This window comes from Anabas testudineus, chromosome 12 (assembly GCF_900324465.2).
Source record: "Anabas testudineus chromosome 12, fAnaTes1.2, whole genome shotgun sequence".
NCBI lineage: Eukaryota > Metazoa > Chordata > Actinopteri > Anabantiformes > Anabantidae > Anabas > Anabas testudineus.
The window spans coordinates 6,476,119-6,492,747 of NC_046621.1; the positions used below are offsets into that span (position 1 = coordinate 6,476,119).

Sequence of the window (16,629 nt, forward strand, 5' to 3'; positions counted from 1 at the left end):
ATTGATGGGACAGTAATAAAATACACAGGACATAACACCCACAATTACTGCTATGATTTTTTAGTATATTTAGGAACCATTATGTTTGCATTTAACTCTTCATTTCTCTCAACTCACTTGTCCTGTTGGTGTAACATGGAGTCTGTGTCTGAGCTGGCTCGCTGGTGTTGCTGGAAATGGGGGGCCACTTGGTTGCTTTGTGGCTGACTCAGGCCGCTGTGTGACTGGCCTCGATATGCCTCTCCCAGTTGGTGCTCTGCAGGCTCTGGCATCTGTGAGAGGTTGTGGTGGGAGCGGCTCAGTGCCCGGGGATTGGAAAGGACTGTGGAGGCTGCTGGATTGAAACCTGGAAAGTGAAGCTCATCTTGGACTATTATTGGGCCAGACGGTGCCCTGTTAAGAGCCGCCTCCGAGTAGGAGATCCTCTTCAGGTGGTCTGGGTTGGAGCGTGTGGATAAGCTGGGGGCCAGGCTCATTGGTCTCTCCATGGCGTCCCCACTCCGAAGCTCAAACGGATACTGCAAATTGCTTATGGGGCTGTTCTCTGATTACCAGGAAGAATATGCAAAAGCAAGAATTACTTGATTGATAAAAATAATAATCATACAGTATTAGTAACAGTGACATGTTTGTTTATTGGTATAGCCAGTGTATGAAACACTACTGGAAAAAGCAAAGCAGGGAAATTCCAACAGCTCTTGATCTGTATCATTAACAGTCCTCAGCAGTCTGAAGTAATTAGTGTCTAGACTGAAAGGCAGGTATTCTCCACTGCAAGTGCAAGTAAACCTTAATTTTGTGGAGATTTCTATCTTAATTATCATGGCTAATGGTCTGGCCAGTCTACGTAGCAGTCAACAACTTATAAACCTAGTTATGAATTTATGTTTATAATCTGGTGGGACAGGCCAAGTGTGTCTACTGTTCAGCCAAGAAATATAAATAAACAATGACATTTAACTTACAGAGCACATTAGAAACAAATGTGCAGAAATGAGACTTAAATGCTGAGAGTTCAGAAAGGTTCAGTGAACAGGAGGACAAAATAACAGTACTGATTGTACAGTAAATTGTGAACATATAACTTTATTATCTTTTTATTTTTGTGATGAATTGACATTCATCTTAGTCATCAAACTATAACTTATATACTGTCATGTCTGAGCCTGAGATCATCTTATGATCAACACCCCTTGCAGATGTGTGTGCCTGCTCCCGTCTCTCCTACCTAAGTCCTGGAGCTCCTGGTTGGTTTGCCGTGCTTTCGTCTGCAGGTGGAACTTGTGCTGATCAGAGCAGAGCTGCAGTAGATACTGACAAGTCTTGCTGTCTGCCAGAAACACGTGCTTAATTCCATCTGATGTGTTCTGCAGGCAAATCTTCTTTTTCTTCAGGGTGACAAGTTAAACATTTAAGTGAAATGATGACCACCTGTACTTTATTTACTGTAGAGTGGAACAGTTTATGTCTGTGAATAAAGACTCAAGTACATACTATAAAAGAAATCTTCTTTGTGTCCCTCCAGGGGAACCTTAGCACCGGGGTTCGATTTCCATTAAGAACCTCAAAGATGAGAACCCCCTTGGAGTAGACACCGAGCATGATACCAGTCTGTGACCTTTTCTCAGGAAGCACCCGATGGAAATGGACGCCGTACTCTGTCAGCCTCTGGCACACCTTTTGGACAACCAATACATGGAGTTTTAAATTCTCAAAAACCCACAGTACTGAGATAGAAGGTATAGATGTAAATGCATTTTGAGACAGATTAAAATAGAATAAACTATCAAGTTAAAAGGTTCATTAAGCTAAAATGCAGTGGAAGGATACAACTTAATTTGTTTGTAACTGACACAGAAATCTTTATTTTGTTTAAAAGTATTACTTCTTCTGCCAAAGTAAACTCTCATGACCATTTTGTGAACTTGAAACATTTATCAAGTACGTCACAAAACAAACAGTTTAGCTACAAGAAAAATACCAAGTGTAGAAATATGTGAAACTATTTCGGTATGAGTTACAGTACTCCTGGAATGACATCATGATTCTTGCTCTTGCTGACCTTGAGGAACTCAAACTCTGCCTCTGTATCAGACGCTCCATAATAGTTCATGTGAAGTTTCGGCAGCTCCTCCTTGATGGTGGTCTGGTCGATCCTATCCAGGACAGACACCGGCAGGTAGTGTTCCAGCCTGAAATAGGTCTTCCCATGGAGCTGTCGAACAGAGATTTACATTGACTTTAATTAATTTGTATAACAAATGCAAGCTCAAAATGATTAGTTTAATTTACAACTCTTTTTCCACCAGGATTTTAGGTGATGCCGTGTTATAGAGAATCAATACCTCAGGTTGGTAGTCACCGAATTCAGCCTGCAAAGCCAGTGAAGCCAGCAGCATGGCGTTTTCTGTGTCACAGCGCATCCTCTCTTCCAAGATGTCCTTCCTCAGCTGTAGGTAGTACTGATGCTTTGTCATAGCATGTCTGTTATTCACAGAAAACACACTTTAGACTGACACAAAACCCCCGGATGTACTGTGAAGGTTTATAATTTTTTACCTAACTTCCAACATATAAACTTACTGTATGAGGTTCACATCATCGTGAAAGAATTTGATACGCAAGAAAAGGTTAAAAGGCACATCTGATTTCTTTTTCCTAGGATCCTCCTTCCACCCCTCTGGAGCCAGTTTGGACAGTTTGGCATCAGGTTCAACGAAAAAAAACTCGTTTTCTGTGATATGTTTTAAGGAGGAGAGATGGGGTAAGTGAGAGGTGTCAGAACACAGAGGTAAAATTTCTTGCATAAGCCAAAACAACAAGGATCCAGTGTAGTTTACGGATTCCTGGAATATTTTATTATGTGAGAAAGCAGGTTTATAAAGGCCAAAATGTTTTATAGAAGGTACTAACAAGGAATAATAAGATAGTTTTCATTATAGGTCAGGTGAAAAATAACTAAGTACATTTACTGGGCTTTGTAATACAGTTTTAAGGTGTTTCCATTTTCTGCTATTGCATTCTTCACTACATTTTACTACATTATTCCACTGCAATTAAACAATAACAATAAATACTAGTTACTTTTTGAAGTTTGATCATTAATACAAGCATACGGTGTCATCAAAAGAAGGAGTTCTAACTGTAATAGAGTATTTGTATACTTTTAAATACGTAAATGACTTTTTATCAAGTTAAAGAGTACTTCCTACACCGATAGACCTTACTAAATAATTGCAGCCTCTCATCTTCGGATACACTAGGCTGAACCTCTATGTGTAGCTGACATACACATGAACAAACACAGACGCATCTTTAACCACAGACTTACACAGACAAAACTCACAATACCTTTGAGGTATGCTAGGCCAAAGAGATGGTGCTCGACAAGTCCAATGTGGGCAACCACCATATCAAGAACGTCTTTACACACTGCCTTGATGTCACAGCTCAGCTCCAGCTTTTGGCCATTCAGCAGCACAACACCCACCTTTCTCTGCACTTCCTCCACCTTTCCACGTTTCTTGATGACAGAAGGGAAAAAATAAAAAGAATAATAGATTATACTTGCTGAAAAAAGCAGTTTCTAAGACAGTGATGGATATATTGGCTCAATAGTGGCATAAATGTAAATGCTCACCAGTATTGAAGAAGGGACAGATATGGCAACACAGGGTTCGCTGGCCATCTTCACAAATTCAGGCCCGTGGAAGTTCTGCCATAGTTATAAAGAATAATTGTCATGGAGAGAATTTTTATCAAAATGTTTAAGGATCATTTCACGGTGGGTATTCTTTTTGCAATTATAGCAACAGACTGATGACAGATCAATTCTGTAAAATGCATCCTCAACACAATACAGCAAACATGTTATACATTTGCGAGAACAATGAACCTTACAGGAATATGACAGATGTACAGATGGTCTTCTGCCAATGTCAGCTAATGTGTTGCTATGTTTAGCACATTTTCAGAGTTTGTAAGGGTAAGTGGTACAAAGCTTGACTGTATCCAAAAAAACTTCCTGTGGCAATTATCACAGGAAGGACAGAAATGATGTTTTCCAGTGAGCAGTTTTTATTTAGAGAACATCTAATGAACATGATATCATCAACCTCACTGCCAGCGAGCTCATGTGACTTAAAATTGCACATCGGTCATAAAATATTGCAATCTAAACAAGCTTCAAGCAATGGATAGTCAAGACACCGGCTGTGGGTAATTCCCACTGTAATGTGTGTGTGTGTGTGTGTGTGTGTGTGTGTGCATGTGTGTTGAGATGATAATTGTGTCTGTGTTTACGTGGTCTACAGCTCTATAGCAATAAACTTTTGTATGTAATTAAATGAATGTACTCAAAAGAAACTGAAACAGACACCCTTAAAGCTGACACCATCTTAAACATGTGTGTTAAGACATGAAGTGCACAAACTTTGGGTTTGCGGAGTGGTACAGAAGAAGTGTAGAGGGGGTCTCGAAGGTCAATCACAGATGTGTGAGCTGGAGCCAGTGGGTCGTCTGTAGGATAGAGGTTAGCCCTGGACAGCCTGCTGGCCAGGTGTGCCTGAAGCCGATGCACCTCCTCCTCCTGCTTCTGAAGGAGCAGCTCGGCTCCAACCAGACCTTCATCAGCTCCCTCATACTGCCTACAGTGTGAAGAGAAGAAAATGTACATGTCAATACAGAGATTATTGGACAGATGAGCAGAAACAACTAATGTGCACAAGTCTGTGGTGTTTTTATTTTTACTTTTTAATTTGAGTGTTAAAGTAGCAGCAAGATGGGAACATGTTTGAAATACAGGGGGATAGGTCGACCAAAATTATTACAAACAAAGCACACCAAATACTAATTGATTGTTTTCCTCTAGCATCAGGGCTCTAGGGTGTGGGACATAATTTTTCTGTGAACAAGCATGGCAACAGCAGGGAGTTCAGTCCTGTAATGCCAGAGATTAGAGAGACAGAGAATGCTCAATGTGGATGTCACATTAGATGACCTCACTAGTGAAGCATGGGGCCGACCCTGCTGTGCTACACCAGTTATGTGCGGCCTAGATCAAACTGGTCAGTCTCACTGGTGGCTTCCCTGCTCTGTGGAGGGTTTGCAGTGAAGGATGGGTGTAGAGGAGCATGTGGTAAAATATATGAAATGGTCAAAACAATGATGTCACCTTTACAAATACTTTGAGTTCAAGTCAAGTGTCTGAACTCTGTCTATAACATTTCAATGTGGAAAAATAAAACAGACTTGTTAGCTACATAGTCTTGTGTATGTATCTGTGTGTGTTACCTGTGTCTTGTAAGCGACAGGGCATCATGTTCAGATGAAAGTGCCAGCTGGGAGCTGTACCTCCTCACCTCGCCTGGTTTCTTAGCTGGAAGAGAGGTGAGAGAGGTTAAAAACACAAACGCAATGGAGAACATTTTGTTTTCCACATGGACACAATCAAACACAACCTTCGTGATACATATTGTGCTACAAATGTACATGCATGGACATGTGTTGAAGGAGGTGGAGCAGTTGCAGAACACTGAAATCAGGCCACATTGGTGCTAGAAACTGAATCTATGTTGTTCTGTGTTGAAAACGGACATAAAACATCCCCACTACATTACAGTAACACTATGTGTCAGCCAAACACTGCCTCATCTAGTATATTAAGACCCTTTCCATGTCCTGAAAGTTGGGACTTGCTGTACATTTCATTCTTTCTGGAACATGTTTAATATATTTCAGCCATTTTCAAACAAACCTGGCACCTTTTCCACTCGTATGTAAACTCTTCACAGCTGTCTGAGCTCAGTGCCAAATTTTCAAGCAACAGTACAACGTGTGAAGGTGGAAAAGGGTGGTTAGATCAGCTTGAATACGTTTTGGCATGTTAGCTCTGTCTTCCACTGCGCTGACAATGTTAAGTAAATTCATAAATAATTAGTCACAGCGCCGAAATCATTATAAACCAACAAAACATTTGAAAGTATAAAACTACATTAATAAAATGTATGTTACATATTAAAGGTCTAATGTTTAAATAGTCACCGTGACCTCCCTAATGAACATACAGTGGGATTATAATTTTTTTGTAAGCTTCTACACCAACTTAGATAATATAACTTACTATAAAAGTAAAGGTAAAGCTGCTGTATCAGATTGCATTAAATTGTACAAGTGTATCTAGTGATAGTGCTAAAGGATGGCTTGGAGGCTTCTTTTACCTTGTCTGTAGTCTGGATCTGAGGAGGTCACTGATGGACTTTCACTGGATGAACTGTAATCACTGTGGTACCTCTGGTGGGTGTGGACTGGATCTGAGGGAAGATTTCAGCTTACTTTAATATAATGTAATAACCAAGTAGTAATGTAAGAACAATGCAATGAGAGGAAGTATCAAATGTAATGTACATGCACATTAGACCACTTGAAATGGTTATATGGGCTGGACTGTTGCATGTTTGTGAGGTATTAAGGTGGAATCATCACATAATTTACAAAAAGTTGTATCACGTTTGTATATATAGGATACATAGGATTCCTGACAGAAGCAGCTGCTGTGTACATGTGCTACTGTTTTCAAAACCTGCTTAAACTACTGGTGTGTCAGGTTTGGCAACCCTAAATGAGTTAAAAGTGATTCACAAAGCAGGTATTAGTCATGCTGTTGGTACACACTTCTAATGAAAGACATTTGTAGCTACACTGTGAAAAGCAACGTCAGCTCAAGTGTAACCAGGCATGCCTCCCATCAGGCTAGAACGTTCTTTGTTGTGCCTTAACTTTTGTCTGACTTGACTGAGTGAACCACAGCAAGTACAGACCAGCTCACGCCAGTAGGTGGTTGTGGATCATGATGTAGAGCAGTCATCTACCAATCATGGGATCGTGGTTTGATTCCTGGCAAGTGTCCTTCGTCAAGATACTGAACATCAAGTTGCCCCACACACTGATGGCCATCTACCATCAGTGAGTGTGTGTGCACGTATGGGCAAATGAGATGCTTCATAAACTGTAGCAACGTGGGAAAGTAACATAAGCAATACTTAAAACTGTCTGAAACTGGATCTAATGTGTCATGTGTTTCTGTACCTTGTTCTCAGGAACCTGAAAGTCCTGCTCTTCAGTATCTACAGCATAGTTTAAATAAATTGCATTCCCCAGTCATTGCTCAGGCATCTTAGTTCAGAAAGGTTTCATAGTGCAACAGACTATTCTTTGTGATGACAAACCTCTTATGTAAACATACATTAGGGCACAGCTACAATTACAATGTTTCTAAGAAGGAGGAGGACTGGTCAAATGGTCAACCAAAAATAGTTTCCTGTCTTCTAAGGGTTAGTGACTCATGAGTTCCTTCGACATGGTGTCATCCAAGTGAAAAGGTTCGAACAGCAGCAGCCTCTTGTATGTAACTGACAGCAGAATTAAGGCAGAATAGCTAAACACTCATACTGAACCATCGCATACATGCTCGTAAAGATGCCCACGCAAGTGCACAATCACCTGTGCTACAAAGGCCACCATGCTGCCATATGTATATTAATTTGGAAGTCCAGAGTTAAAATAATTATCCGAAAGGGATCAATAAGAAACTGTTTTGTCTAATTACCCCTAGATTAAAAAGGGTATAAGAAGCGCAATAAGAAGAAGAAGCAATTTTTAGGAATGACGGTAGAGTAACCTCACAACACCGACTGTGCGTCAAAGTAAAGGATTATCGAAGAGGGTCACAGCTGATTAGCAAGATTAAAGGTGAGATCTGGCTGATAATGTGAAGGTTTCTCTGAGTGAGCAAGGGAGCAGAAGGGTTAGATGGGAAGTGACTCAGGTGAACATGTACTGCAGAGCTCCTGGTCAATGCTCCTTCCCACTGAGAGTTCTTGTTTTATTCCCACAACAGACAAAAATATTATAAATCAGATACAGACAAAGGATTAATAGAATACAGCTGATTCTCCACCTTAAGGAATTCATATCTTCAAGTAACAAGCATGCAGACACATACAGGTACAGCACATTCACGAAAACACTATGAAAGAAAAAAAAGAGGAGGAATTTGCTCCTTGTTTTTCTAGTCATAAATACTCTAAGTGAAGCCTAACGAGTAGAAAGACCAGCAGCTCATTCATAGCTTCAAATGACTTCCCCCTCAGTTCCATCATGTCTTTTCTCAGTATTCTCTTTCCAAGTCACACATACAAAAACATTCTGTGCATTTTTTTTTTAACTGTAAGAGCATCGAGGGAACAATTAACACAACCTGGACTGACTCTTGCTCCTCCGTTTACCTTACCTTCTCACTTCCTCTCCCACACCCCTGTTTCTTTTCCCTCCTCCTTCTTTTGTTCCTCACAACTGATACTATTGCACAAGCCCTCTGTAAGGTATAGCTCTAACGCAATACAATATTCACACAAGGCAGACAATAAATATTCTAATGAACAATGTAAGCTTTTATAGTTATTATTTTAATTAATATAATTATGAATATTTGGGGGTTGTACTTTAGAAAAATCATGTCCACCTCCAGCGCACTTTATCGCCTGAGCCCACGAACCAATGACCTGTTGCCAAGCGCCGGAAAAGTCAAATAATGTTAGGAATTCCCTCATCCGCTACGCATGACTCCAATTACAGCCTCTGGGTCTGCAAGGAAAGTTTCTACTGATTGAAGCACCTTGGCACCGAAAAGAAAGGGGAGGAGATTGTGGAGGCACTGGGTAAGACAAAAGGCACAAAGTATAAACATGCCCATGCACACACAGGCATGCACACACAGCGTTTAGTTCTGTTCACGTAATGCATATACCTTCATTCGACGTTTTTGCCTAAACAGACAAACACACAAAAAAAGAAACTTTCTAATTGGGTGAAACCTGAAATCATTGATCACTGCTGCGCCATCACTTTCCTGCAGAAAAGAACAGAAAAAAGTAAGAGAGAAAGAAAGAAAAGAAAATCTCTGCCAAGTAACACACACCCATAAGACTCCACAAATGATCTGTGCTCAATTAGGGCCCATTCATACTGTATTAAAATAGCTCTGTGATGGACTACAAAAACATTCTGGCTGAGGCTTCACAGTCATATTCTCTGTCAGTTTTGATGGGAGTAAACATTTGTTTGCGTCAGCATGGTGTCAAACAATCATAAATTAATAATTGGAAGCTTTTGGCACAAAGCACACAGAGATAATCCTCTCAATCCTCTCTGCGTGCATATGCAGTCCAACCAACCGAAGCTCAGTTCCACTCTCTTCACACCACAATGCGAAATAAAATTGCCAAAGTGCCAATGATTACTTTCAGGAAAATGTAAAGAGGAGAGGAGAAAAGGAAGGCAGAACTGGAAGCCACAGTTGATGAAAAGCCGACGGGCAGTGGCTCAGTCAGCACGAAAATAGCTGCCAGAGACGCAGGGAGGCCAGACAGTCAGAGAGTGGGGAGTGTGAAAGAAGCAGAAGAAGACAGTGGATTATTATATGAAATCCTTCATCCCCCCTGCTCCTCCACTGTCCCCAGGTGGCCGGCAGACTTATACAGTCACGTGCCATACTGCATAAAACTAGCCTGCCTATGGAGATTTTACTAAGAATTCAGTAAGCTCCAGAGAGAAACTTATAGCTCTTGGGGCTGACTGTTTAGGTGTTAAACAATTGTGTTGTGTGTGCTTGGCCTAAGCTTGTGATTATACAAAGCCTGTATTTTCTGTCTGTAAATACTGTGGGTGTTTGTATGATTATTAAATATACTTGCATGCGGGCCTCTATTTGTGTGTTTACAGCTGTGGAAAAACAATAACAACAAAAAAAAAAAAAAAAAGAAAGTGAGGGACTTTGCTTTATAGCATGTGTGACAGTTAGCAGCAGGCTAGAATTAAACTGGCCTATAATTAGAATCAGCCATTTGGAAACCTCTGTGCCAGTGACTCATACATAATGTCTAAACACTGCTGCCCAGCCACCACCAATGATACATCACTCAAGCCAGCACCCAGCTCCCATCCCACATGGTCGTTAGAGATGGACACACAACCCGTAACTAGTCTGTATATCTGACTACTCACGCCACCCCAGGACTGTCACTTCTTTACCTCTCAGAGCAACCCAACTGATCTGGTCCCTGAAGTCTTTTGATCCAGTTCATTATCTGATAAGTTTGTTTAACCATTTTTACACCTTGTAGCTTAAAGTGAAAGCTGGGGCATCTGAATGTTCCTTGTCTGAATCACAGACTAAAGCTGTGAACTTTGGTGGGATTTACCAGAATATCATTGCGGTAGACCCACAGATAACAGATGCATGTTAACCAGTGAAGTGTCTCGCACGAAAGACATGTTTTGACAAAGTACCAGCAAACACATGATTAAATAATGATGCATGACAAAGCTCAGGGGTGTCACTGAAAGTCCATTATCATGCAATAATAGTGTGATGAACTAACCTGGCGATTGTTGTGTAATCTGTTGCAATGAGGAAAAAACAAAAAGCCGAAGATAAAAGATATCAACAAAGCCGTGGCAGGAAAAACAAGCTGAGTGTGGTTCATAGAGCAAGCTGTAGGTGAAGATTAGTGTTGGAAACGGTGACCTACTGTCTTTCGCAAGCCATTAAATTTGTTTGTCTGATTCAACCAATGACATCTCCTGAACTTCAAATGAGACATTAACCAAATTAATCACATTAGAAGTGCAATGTTTCATACTAACAGACCTCTGTGACTATCAGAAAAGATCAAAACTGTGAATCAGTTAAAATCATCCAGAAAATATCATGAGCAGCAAATTATATATTAGGTTGTGAAAGACAATAAAAGCCAATAGCTTTGTCTAAATTTGGTCTGATTGCTATTGTGCCCGAATGTTTTGTAAAAAAAAGAAGGAAAGGTACGGTTATGTTTTAAAAGAACTGCCAGACGTCGATACATTGTCTGACTTCAGAAGACAGAAGTCCTCAAAGTGTATGTATGGTATAGCAGTCTCTCCTCTTTAGCCTGTTACCCCTTTGTGTTGCTCTCAGTTGTAGTGACTTATGAAACTATAGAACACAAATTGACAAATTTCTTCAAAGTTCAGGCCTTAGAAAAATGTAAGGGAGCGGTTTCCACAGCTTTTTGACCATCTGGCAAGTACTTCTGGTGAAGTATAAAGACCCAATTACAAGAGTAAAAACACATTTATTTCAGATCGGAGAATAAATCCTCTATACTTCACTTTTATGTTAAGAAACTGTGGTACACTCACCATCTACTGCTTGCCTTAGCACCTGAAGTTTTCTCTGTTTCTCCTTTATTCTGTCATAGGCACCGGGAAGGCCCGAGCCAACAGACAGGGCAGAGAGGTGATGAGGCTTCCTGCTCTTCAGCCCACCAAACTCAGAGAAGTGAGAAGCCCTTTCCCTGGATGCTTGCATGGGCGAATGGCGTCTGCCTATAGAGTGGGTACTCAAGGCAGTGCTGCCCCTCCGTGCATCCTCCAGTGCTCCAAATCGAAGAGCTTCTGGGTCAATACAAGCCAAGTCTACAGAGGAAGCCCAACTCTTCCTGGCCTGGCTAGGGCCCAGGTCTCTACTGTGAAAGGGTAAAGACCTCCGATCTAGTTCCACGGGTCGGCCTTTTTGCTGAGGGTGCAGAGGGTGCAGATAGGGATAAGAGTGCTCCAGCTGGAGTGAGGGGTTTTTGGGATAGTGTTCATTCTGCAATTCAGAATTTGGGTGATAGTCAGGCAGGGAATACTGTAGGTCTGCTCCTTCATCCCCCTTCAACAGGTCCTGGATAGGCAGGGACCCCATGGAACGACTGAGACCCCGATTAAGAGATGTCTGCTCCTGAGTCCTTGCTCGGTAGCGCTCCAGAACCCTCGGCGCTGCACTTCTCCCTGAGAACAGAGGAGTGTTTTTTATTAAACCATAAGCAGAAGCTCACACAGAAACTGACAAAGTTTTAAAACACACAAACCACATTTTATCTTCAATATTACATATCAGAGATATTAAAGAAATAACTGAAAGTATTTATGATGAGAAGGAGGAAAAACAAGGACGCTGATTTGAATAAATAAAGTACACTTCATTCCCTAAGTGCTTCTGTAGACTCTTTCGCTCTGATACCCTGGTTTGGCCTCAGTAGTAATCAGTTTCAGTTGTGTGCAGTAGCTAATTTTTCCCCCATTCTTTAAAAAACTAACTATAGAACGAACTCTGCCACAGCAACTAACAATTTCTGCCATAGCCGTCCAACTCTCAATCACTGTCTTCCATAAAACTGAATAATGCCTGTTGCTTTTGCTTTTCTTAGCTTCTCGTATATTTCACTTTGGCCTTTGCAGACAAGCTATACGGTAAATAAACTCTGCCAGTGACAGCTGTTGTTTTAGAGAGAAACAGAAGGCAAACATGTGCTTGAACAAGAGGAAAAACAAGAGGAAGAGATGCAGAAATGGGAGAGCAAAGGGAGGCATTAAGTCCTGTAAAAATGCTGCATGCGGTGGTTTAATCTACAAAGCATATGCTTGGTCTTAACAGGGAAACACATCAAAGACAGACAGGCTGTCTTCCAGGAACTCGGGGAAGCACACAAGGACTAGATTGAGCAAGAAATGAAAAGAAAAAAAAAATCTCAACAGGAGGTCCTATGAAGACGTCTACAGTGGCCACAAGTTTTTCAGCTGATACTAGTGTGGTGTTGCTGTCATATGGATCAGCAATGAAAAAAAAATCATAGAAAAAGACATACATGACACAAATTTGTTCCATTAGCAGCAATTAGAACTTGGAAACACTTGGATATAGGAGGCAGCGAGCCGCTCCTTGACAAGAAAGGCGCTTAAGAACTGAGTAACACTCTTTGCATGTACTTTCCCTAGGGCTGGCTGCTGCTCAACCAGGGAAACAAAGCACTGATACAAACAGCAGACCAGCAGCTTCACTGGTGACTCCAAAATATGCATCTGTAATCATTGCCATGCCGTGCTTACATAATCGGGATGATGGCCATGTTTGCGCTCTGCTCTCCTTTCCTTAGCCTGGAAAAATGCCTGAGTTCTCTCAGAAACCACTGGGAAGATTTGGTCATATTTTCCTGAATTAAATCTGATTCGAGGTTGGAGTGTGATGTTCTGTGTGTACTTTCAGCTCTTACCCACAAACTCAGAAAGTGAGGATGTAAGTGATAAATACTCCAACAACCAGGGACAAGCATTTACGCTGAACTGTCCCTCTCTCTTTCACTCTCCAAAAGTATACACACATGTAAACAACTTGTGAGATAAAACTGTTTATCCAGCCACAAAGTCAAATGCTTACAGCCTGCTCACAGTTTTTATTAGGAAGGAAGAACAGATAATATATTCTCTTTTATTAACTAAATAAATATAGAAATCCCACTTTAGTTACTCTGTTTTCAATGTGCGTGTGTGTCAGTGCAGATCATCTTACCTGAGGGCAAGCCTTTGCCCCTCAGCCTCTCCCGAATTTCTTTGCTCCGCTCCGGAAGAGACTCTCTATCAGTCAGCAGACCGTCCAGCTGAGAAAGAGAACACAGGAGTAGAGAGAGGGGGAAAAAAAACACATGAGGATGCAAGAGGGAAAAGCAAAAGCTAGAGGGTTATTCCTTCTGTAAGTCATCCATCCTGAAATAATGTTGTATCAGCATGAACCACACCCCCTGGCGTGTGATTCAGTTACCCTACTGTGTTGTGACAGAGCAGATAATGGTCTTTTAACTCACGCTTAGCTAGCATAAAGCTTGAGGTTAAGGCTTTCTGGCAAGTATTTAAAATAAAAACACGGAAAAACAGACAGGAATGGTGTGTTAACTAAGTAAAGTGTGCACCTGAGAGAGGCTGCCCAGTACCAACCGCACAAGCTTTCTGATATAGGAGAAGGGAGGGTCACAACTGGAGTTTCTGATGTGTTTGCTGCAGATGTCCAGCACCGTGCGCAGTGACATTCGACTTACGGTGACATCATCACACATGTTGAGAAGGAGGCTGTTCAGGTGTTCCCCCAGCTTCATAGGCTGCATGGCAAACAGAATGACAGTTACTACACAGGGACAAGAGCACCATGTGCTGTTATGTGACAAGTGATATTAAAGCAAGATGTGTGTTTGGTTTTATTATTTTAGCTAAAACCCATCTTTCACATTTCCAAAGAATCTTGACAATGTACTCAGTTCTCATTTGTCCCTCACATCTGGATGTACGAACACAAAAGGCAGATGTGAGTAGAGTTTAACAGTCCTCTACTACCATCTAATTAAAGCTCTGTCTCTCCATTCTTAATAAAGTCACTTCCGAGCCTTCTCACCAAATCACATAATTAGATTTAAATCCCTGTAGTAACTACAAACTGCCCACGTATTCTGTTTTACTTGGAAATGTGTCACATTAAACTAAAAACTGAAGGTGGTTTCTGTTTCACTGTGTCCAAACAGTCAGGTTTCAGGACCCTGCATGTCTTTTAAGATGCTTTATTTTCATTGTATTTGGTCCAAAATGAGCTCCTGTAACACATACTACTACTGTGACTATTGACAGGACATGATGGGAGAGGATGGTGAAGTGAAGTGGATGGCAAACTTTGATTGTGAGTCCTATTGTCTATAACCTGTGAGTGGTACTTTTTTTTTAATCCCGATGAGATATTCAGATAAAAATCTTATCTAAAAGCCTGATTCTAATGAAAAACATTCGCCTTCTTTCAGAGTGGTTGTGAGACATATTTGCTGCTAATATATTAGCATCTTGTTTCCAATTTCCTGTTCAGCTGAATGGGTTGATGCAATTTGAGAGAAAACAAAAATGATGAATAAAAATAGTTTACTGACAATAATACAAATTGCAGTAATCGACATTACTAACTGTAAATTAAGTTCTTTAAAGAGTTTGTCTTGTTTGCTTGAAAGAAAGGATGTGTGAGCTGCGATTCCTTACCTGACTTTGGGGGATCTCATAGTCCGCTCCCCAGAACAGGGTCATCCCCAGAGAATACATATGCATCTGTGAAAAAAACGTTTTTGCAAATGTAAACAACAGTGAATATCTTAAAAGACAAAGAACATAGAGGTTTTGTTTTTTACTGGTCACTGAACCTTATTAAAATCCATCAAACTGCCCTGTGGGAGAGAAAGAGAGAGACTAATGCTCAATAACTGATGAAGTGTAATAAAAACCTGAATTCATTCTTTTTGGAAAGGAAAGAAAGGGGGGTTTTCAGCTTAAATCCAAAAGACATTTTCCATTTTCCTTTCCTTATTACTGTGCACTCATTGCTTGGGAAAGAAATCACTTCCCCTGAATGTTGAGCTTGGTAGAGGAAAGAATAATTCAAGGATTGCCAAAGAATGCAACATTGCTTTCAAGGTCTTCAAGGAACAGATTGTAGAGGACACATTTAAAGACACATGTACTTCCAGAAACTTGGAAACTTAAATGCTGCCCATTAAAAGCAACAATAACACCCCATATGTCAAAAGCGTGAAGGGAAAATAGTGGCACTGGCAGCTGACGCAGATTTAGCTGCAGTCTCTGATAATGAGAGAAACAGATTATCTTTTTCTAAACTGAAATAACTGAACTGGGAAGTCGGGCCCACGGCTGGAAAACTGAGTCAGCACAAAGCGGTGTTGAGGTCTGTGGGGCTGTGCCAGAGACGGGAATCCAGTCATGCAAGCTTTTAGCTTTCGTACCAGAGGGAGTTGAACAGAGGAGGTGTGGTTCTGACTGTATGTAAAACAAGTTGTGCATTGCATTGGAGGACAGAATATTCTCTTGTTCTAAATGCAAATGTCCTTCCTCAGATCTTCACTTGTGGCATTGTGTGACTCCACCGAGAATGTACTCTTCACACCTGATTTCCTAATCACAACACAGCACATCACCTGTGAAACACAAAACTATGAAATATAACAAATTGATAGTGGGGAGCTGGCAAATCCTCATTTCTTTAATTTCATGTTTCTATGTCATGTTTATTACCCTTGAAACTTAAACACCAGGGGAATAAATGATGTAATAAATAAAAGATAACAGCGTCACTAACTAACACGTTTCATAAGACGTATTGAGCACTAATAGCAATCTTTTGTGGAGTGGGTCCCCAGTTTTCTTTAATCAATTGATCAAAGGGTGGTGGTGATGTGCCAAGAATGTAGTAATACACCAACAAAAAGAAGAGTGAACACTGCAAACATGTAAAAAAGAGATAGTGATAAAATAAATGATTAAATGTACACTACAGGAAGGATTAGATAGTATAGAATAAAACATTCTATTGCTACATGGGTTTTGTAAAGGTTCTACCTTCTCTATGTCAGAGACCGAATCCAAGGAGGCACCCTCCAGGACCTCTGGAGCTGTGAAGGCTCTTAAGTCCTGCTGGGTGACGTACTCGTCAGTGAACGAGATGCTGCCAGAAGGCATGAGCAGGAGGGACCAAGGAGAAATGATGAAGCCCATCGCTGCAGGGTCTGAAGTGAGAAACACATCATTTAACCACTGTACATAGAATCAGTAGCCAAAGCAACAACATCTAGGATTTCCACCCATTGTCACACATACACACCCATTGCTTCGGTAAAGTGCTGTGTTTCAAAGCATTAAAATAGGTCTGAGCATTTGGACACTGAAACAAGG

General features: G+C 40.9%; 1 protein-coding gene across 6 annotated transcripts in view; it reads right to left on the reverse strand.

The window, feature by feature from the left end:
- The window catches only part of ptpn13 (protein tyrosine phosphatase non-receptor type 13), a 36,332-nt gene that overhangs the window by 12,508 nt on the left and 7,195 nt on the right, over positions 1-16,629 (reverse strand). For all 6 annotated transcript variants that reach the window (XM_026353648.1, XM_026353651.1, XM_026353647.1 and 3 more), the window contains exons 3-18: positions 16,297-16,463; positions 14,929-14,994; positions 13,827-14,012; positions 13,430-13,517; positions 11,239-11,871; positions 6,219-6,311; positions 5,293-5,377; positions 4,433-4,646; positions 3,641-3,715; positions 3,352-3,523; positions 2,584-2,734; positions 2,346-2,484; positions 2,063-2,215; positions 1,495-1,677; positions 1,229-1,388; positions 118-544 (exon numbers count right to left, since the gene is read on the reverse strand). In XM_026353648.1, the coding sequence (XP_026209433.1) occupies positions 118-544; positions 1,229-1,388; positions 1,495-1,677; positions 2,063-2,215; positions 2,346-2,484; positions 2,584-2,734; positions 3,352-3,523; positions 3,641-3,715; positions 4,433-4,646; positions 5,293-5,377; positions 6,219-6,311; positions 11,239-11,871; positions 13,430-13,517; positions 13,827-14,012; positions 14,929-14,994; positions 16,297-16,463 (2,992 nt within the window). The remainder of the gene's footprint in view (positions 1-117; positions 545-1,228; positions 1,389-1,494; positions 1,678-2,062; positions 2,216-2,345; positions 2,485-2,583; positions 2,735-3,351; positions 3,524-3,640; positions 3,716-4,432; positions 4,647-5,292; positions 5,378-6,218; positions 6,312-11,238; positions 11,872-13,429; positions 13,518-13,826; positions 14,013-14,928; positions 14,995-16,296; positions 16,464-16,629) is intronic.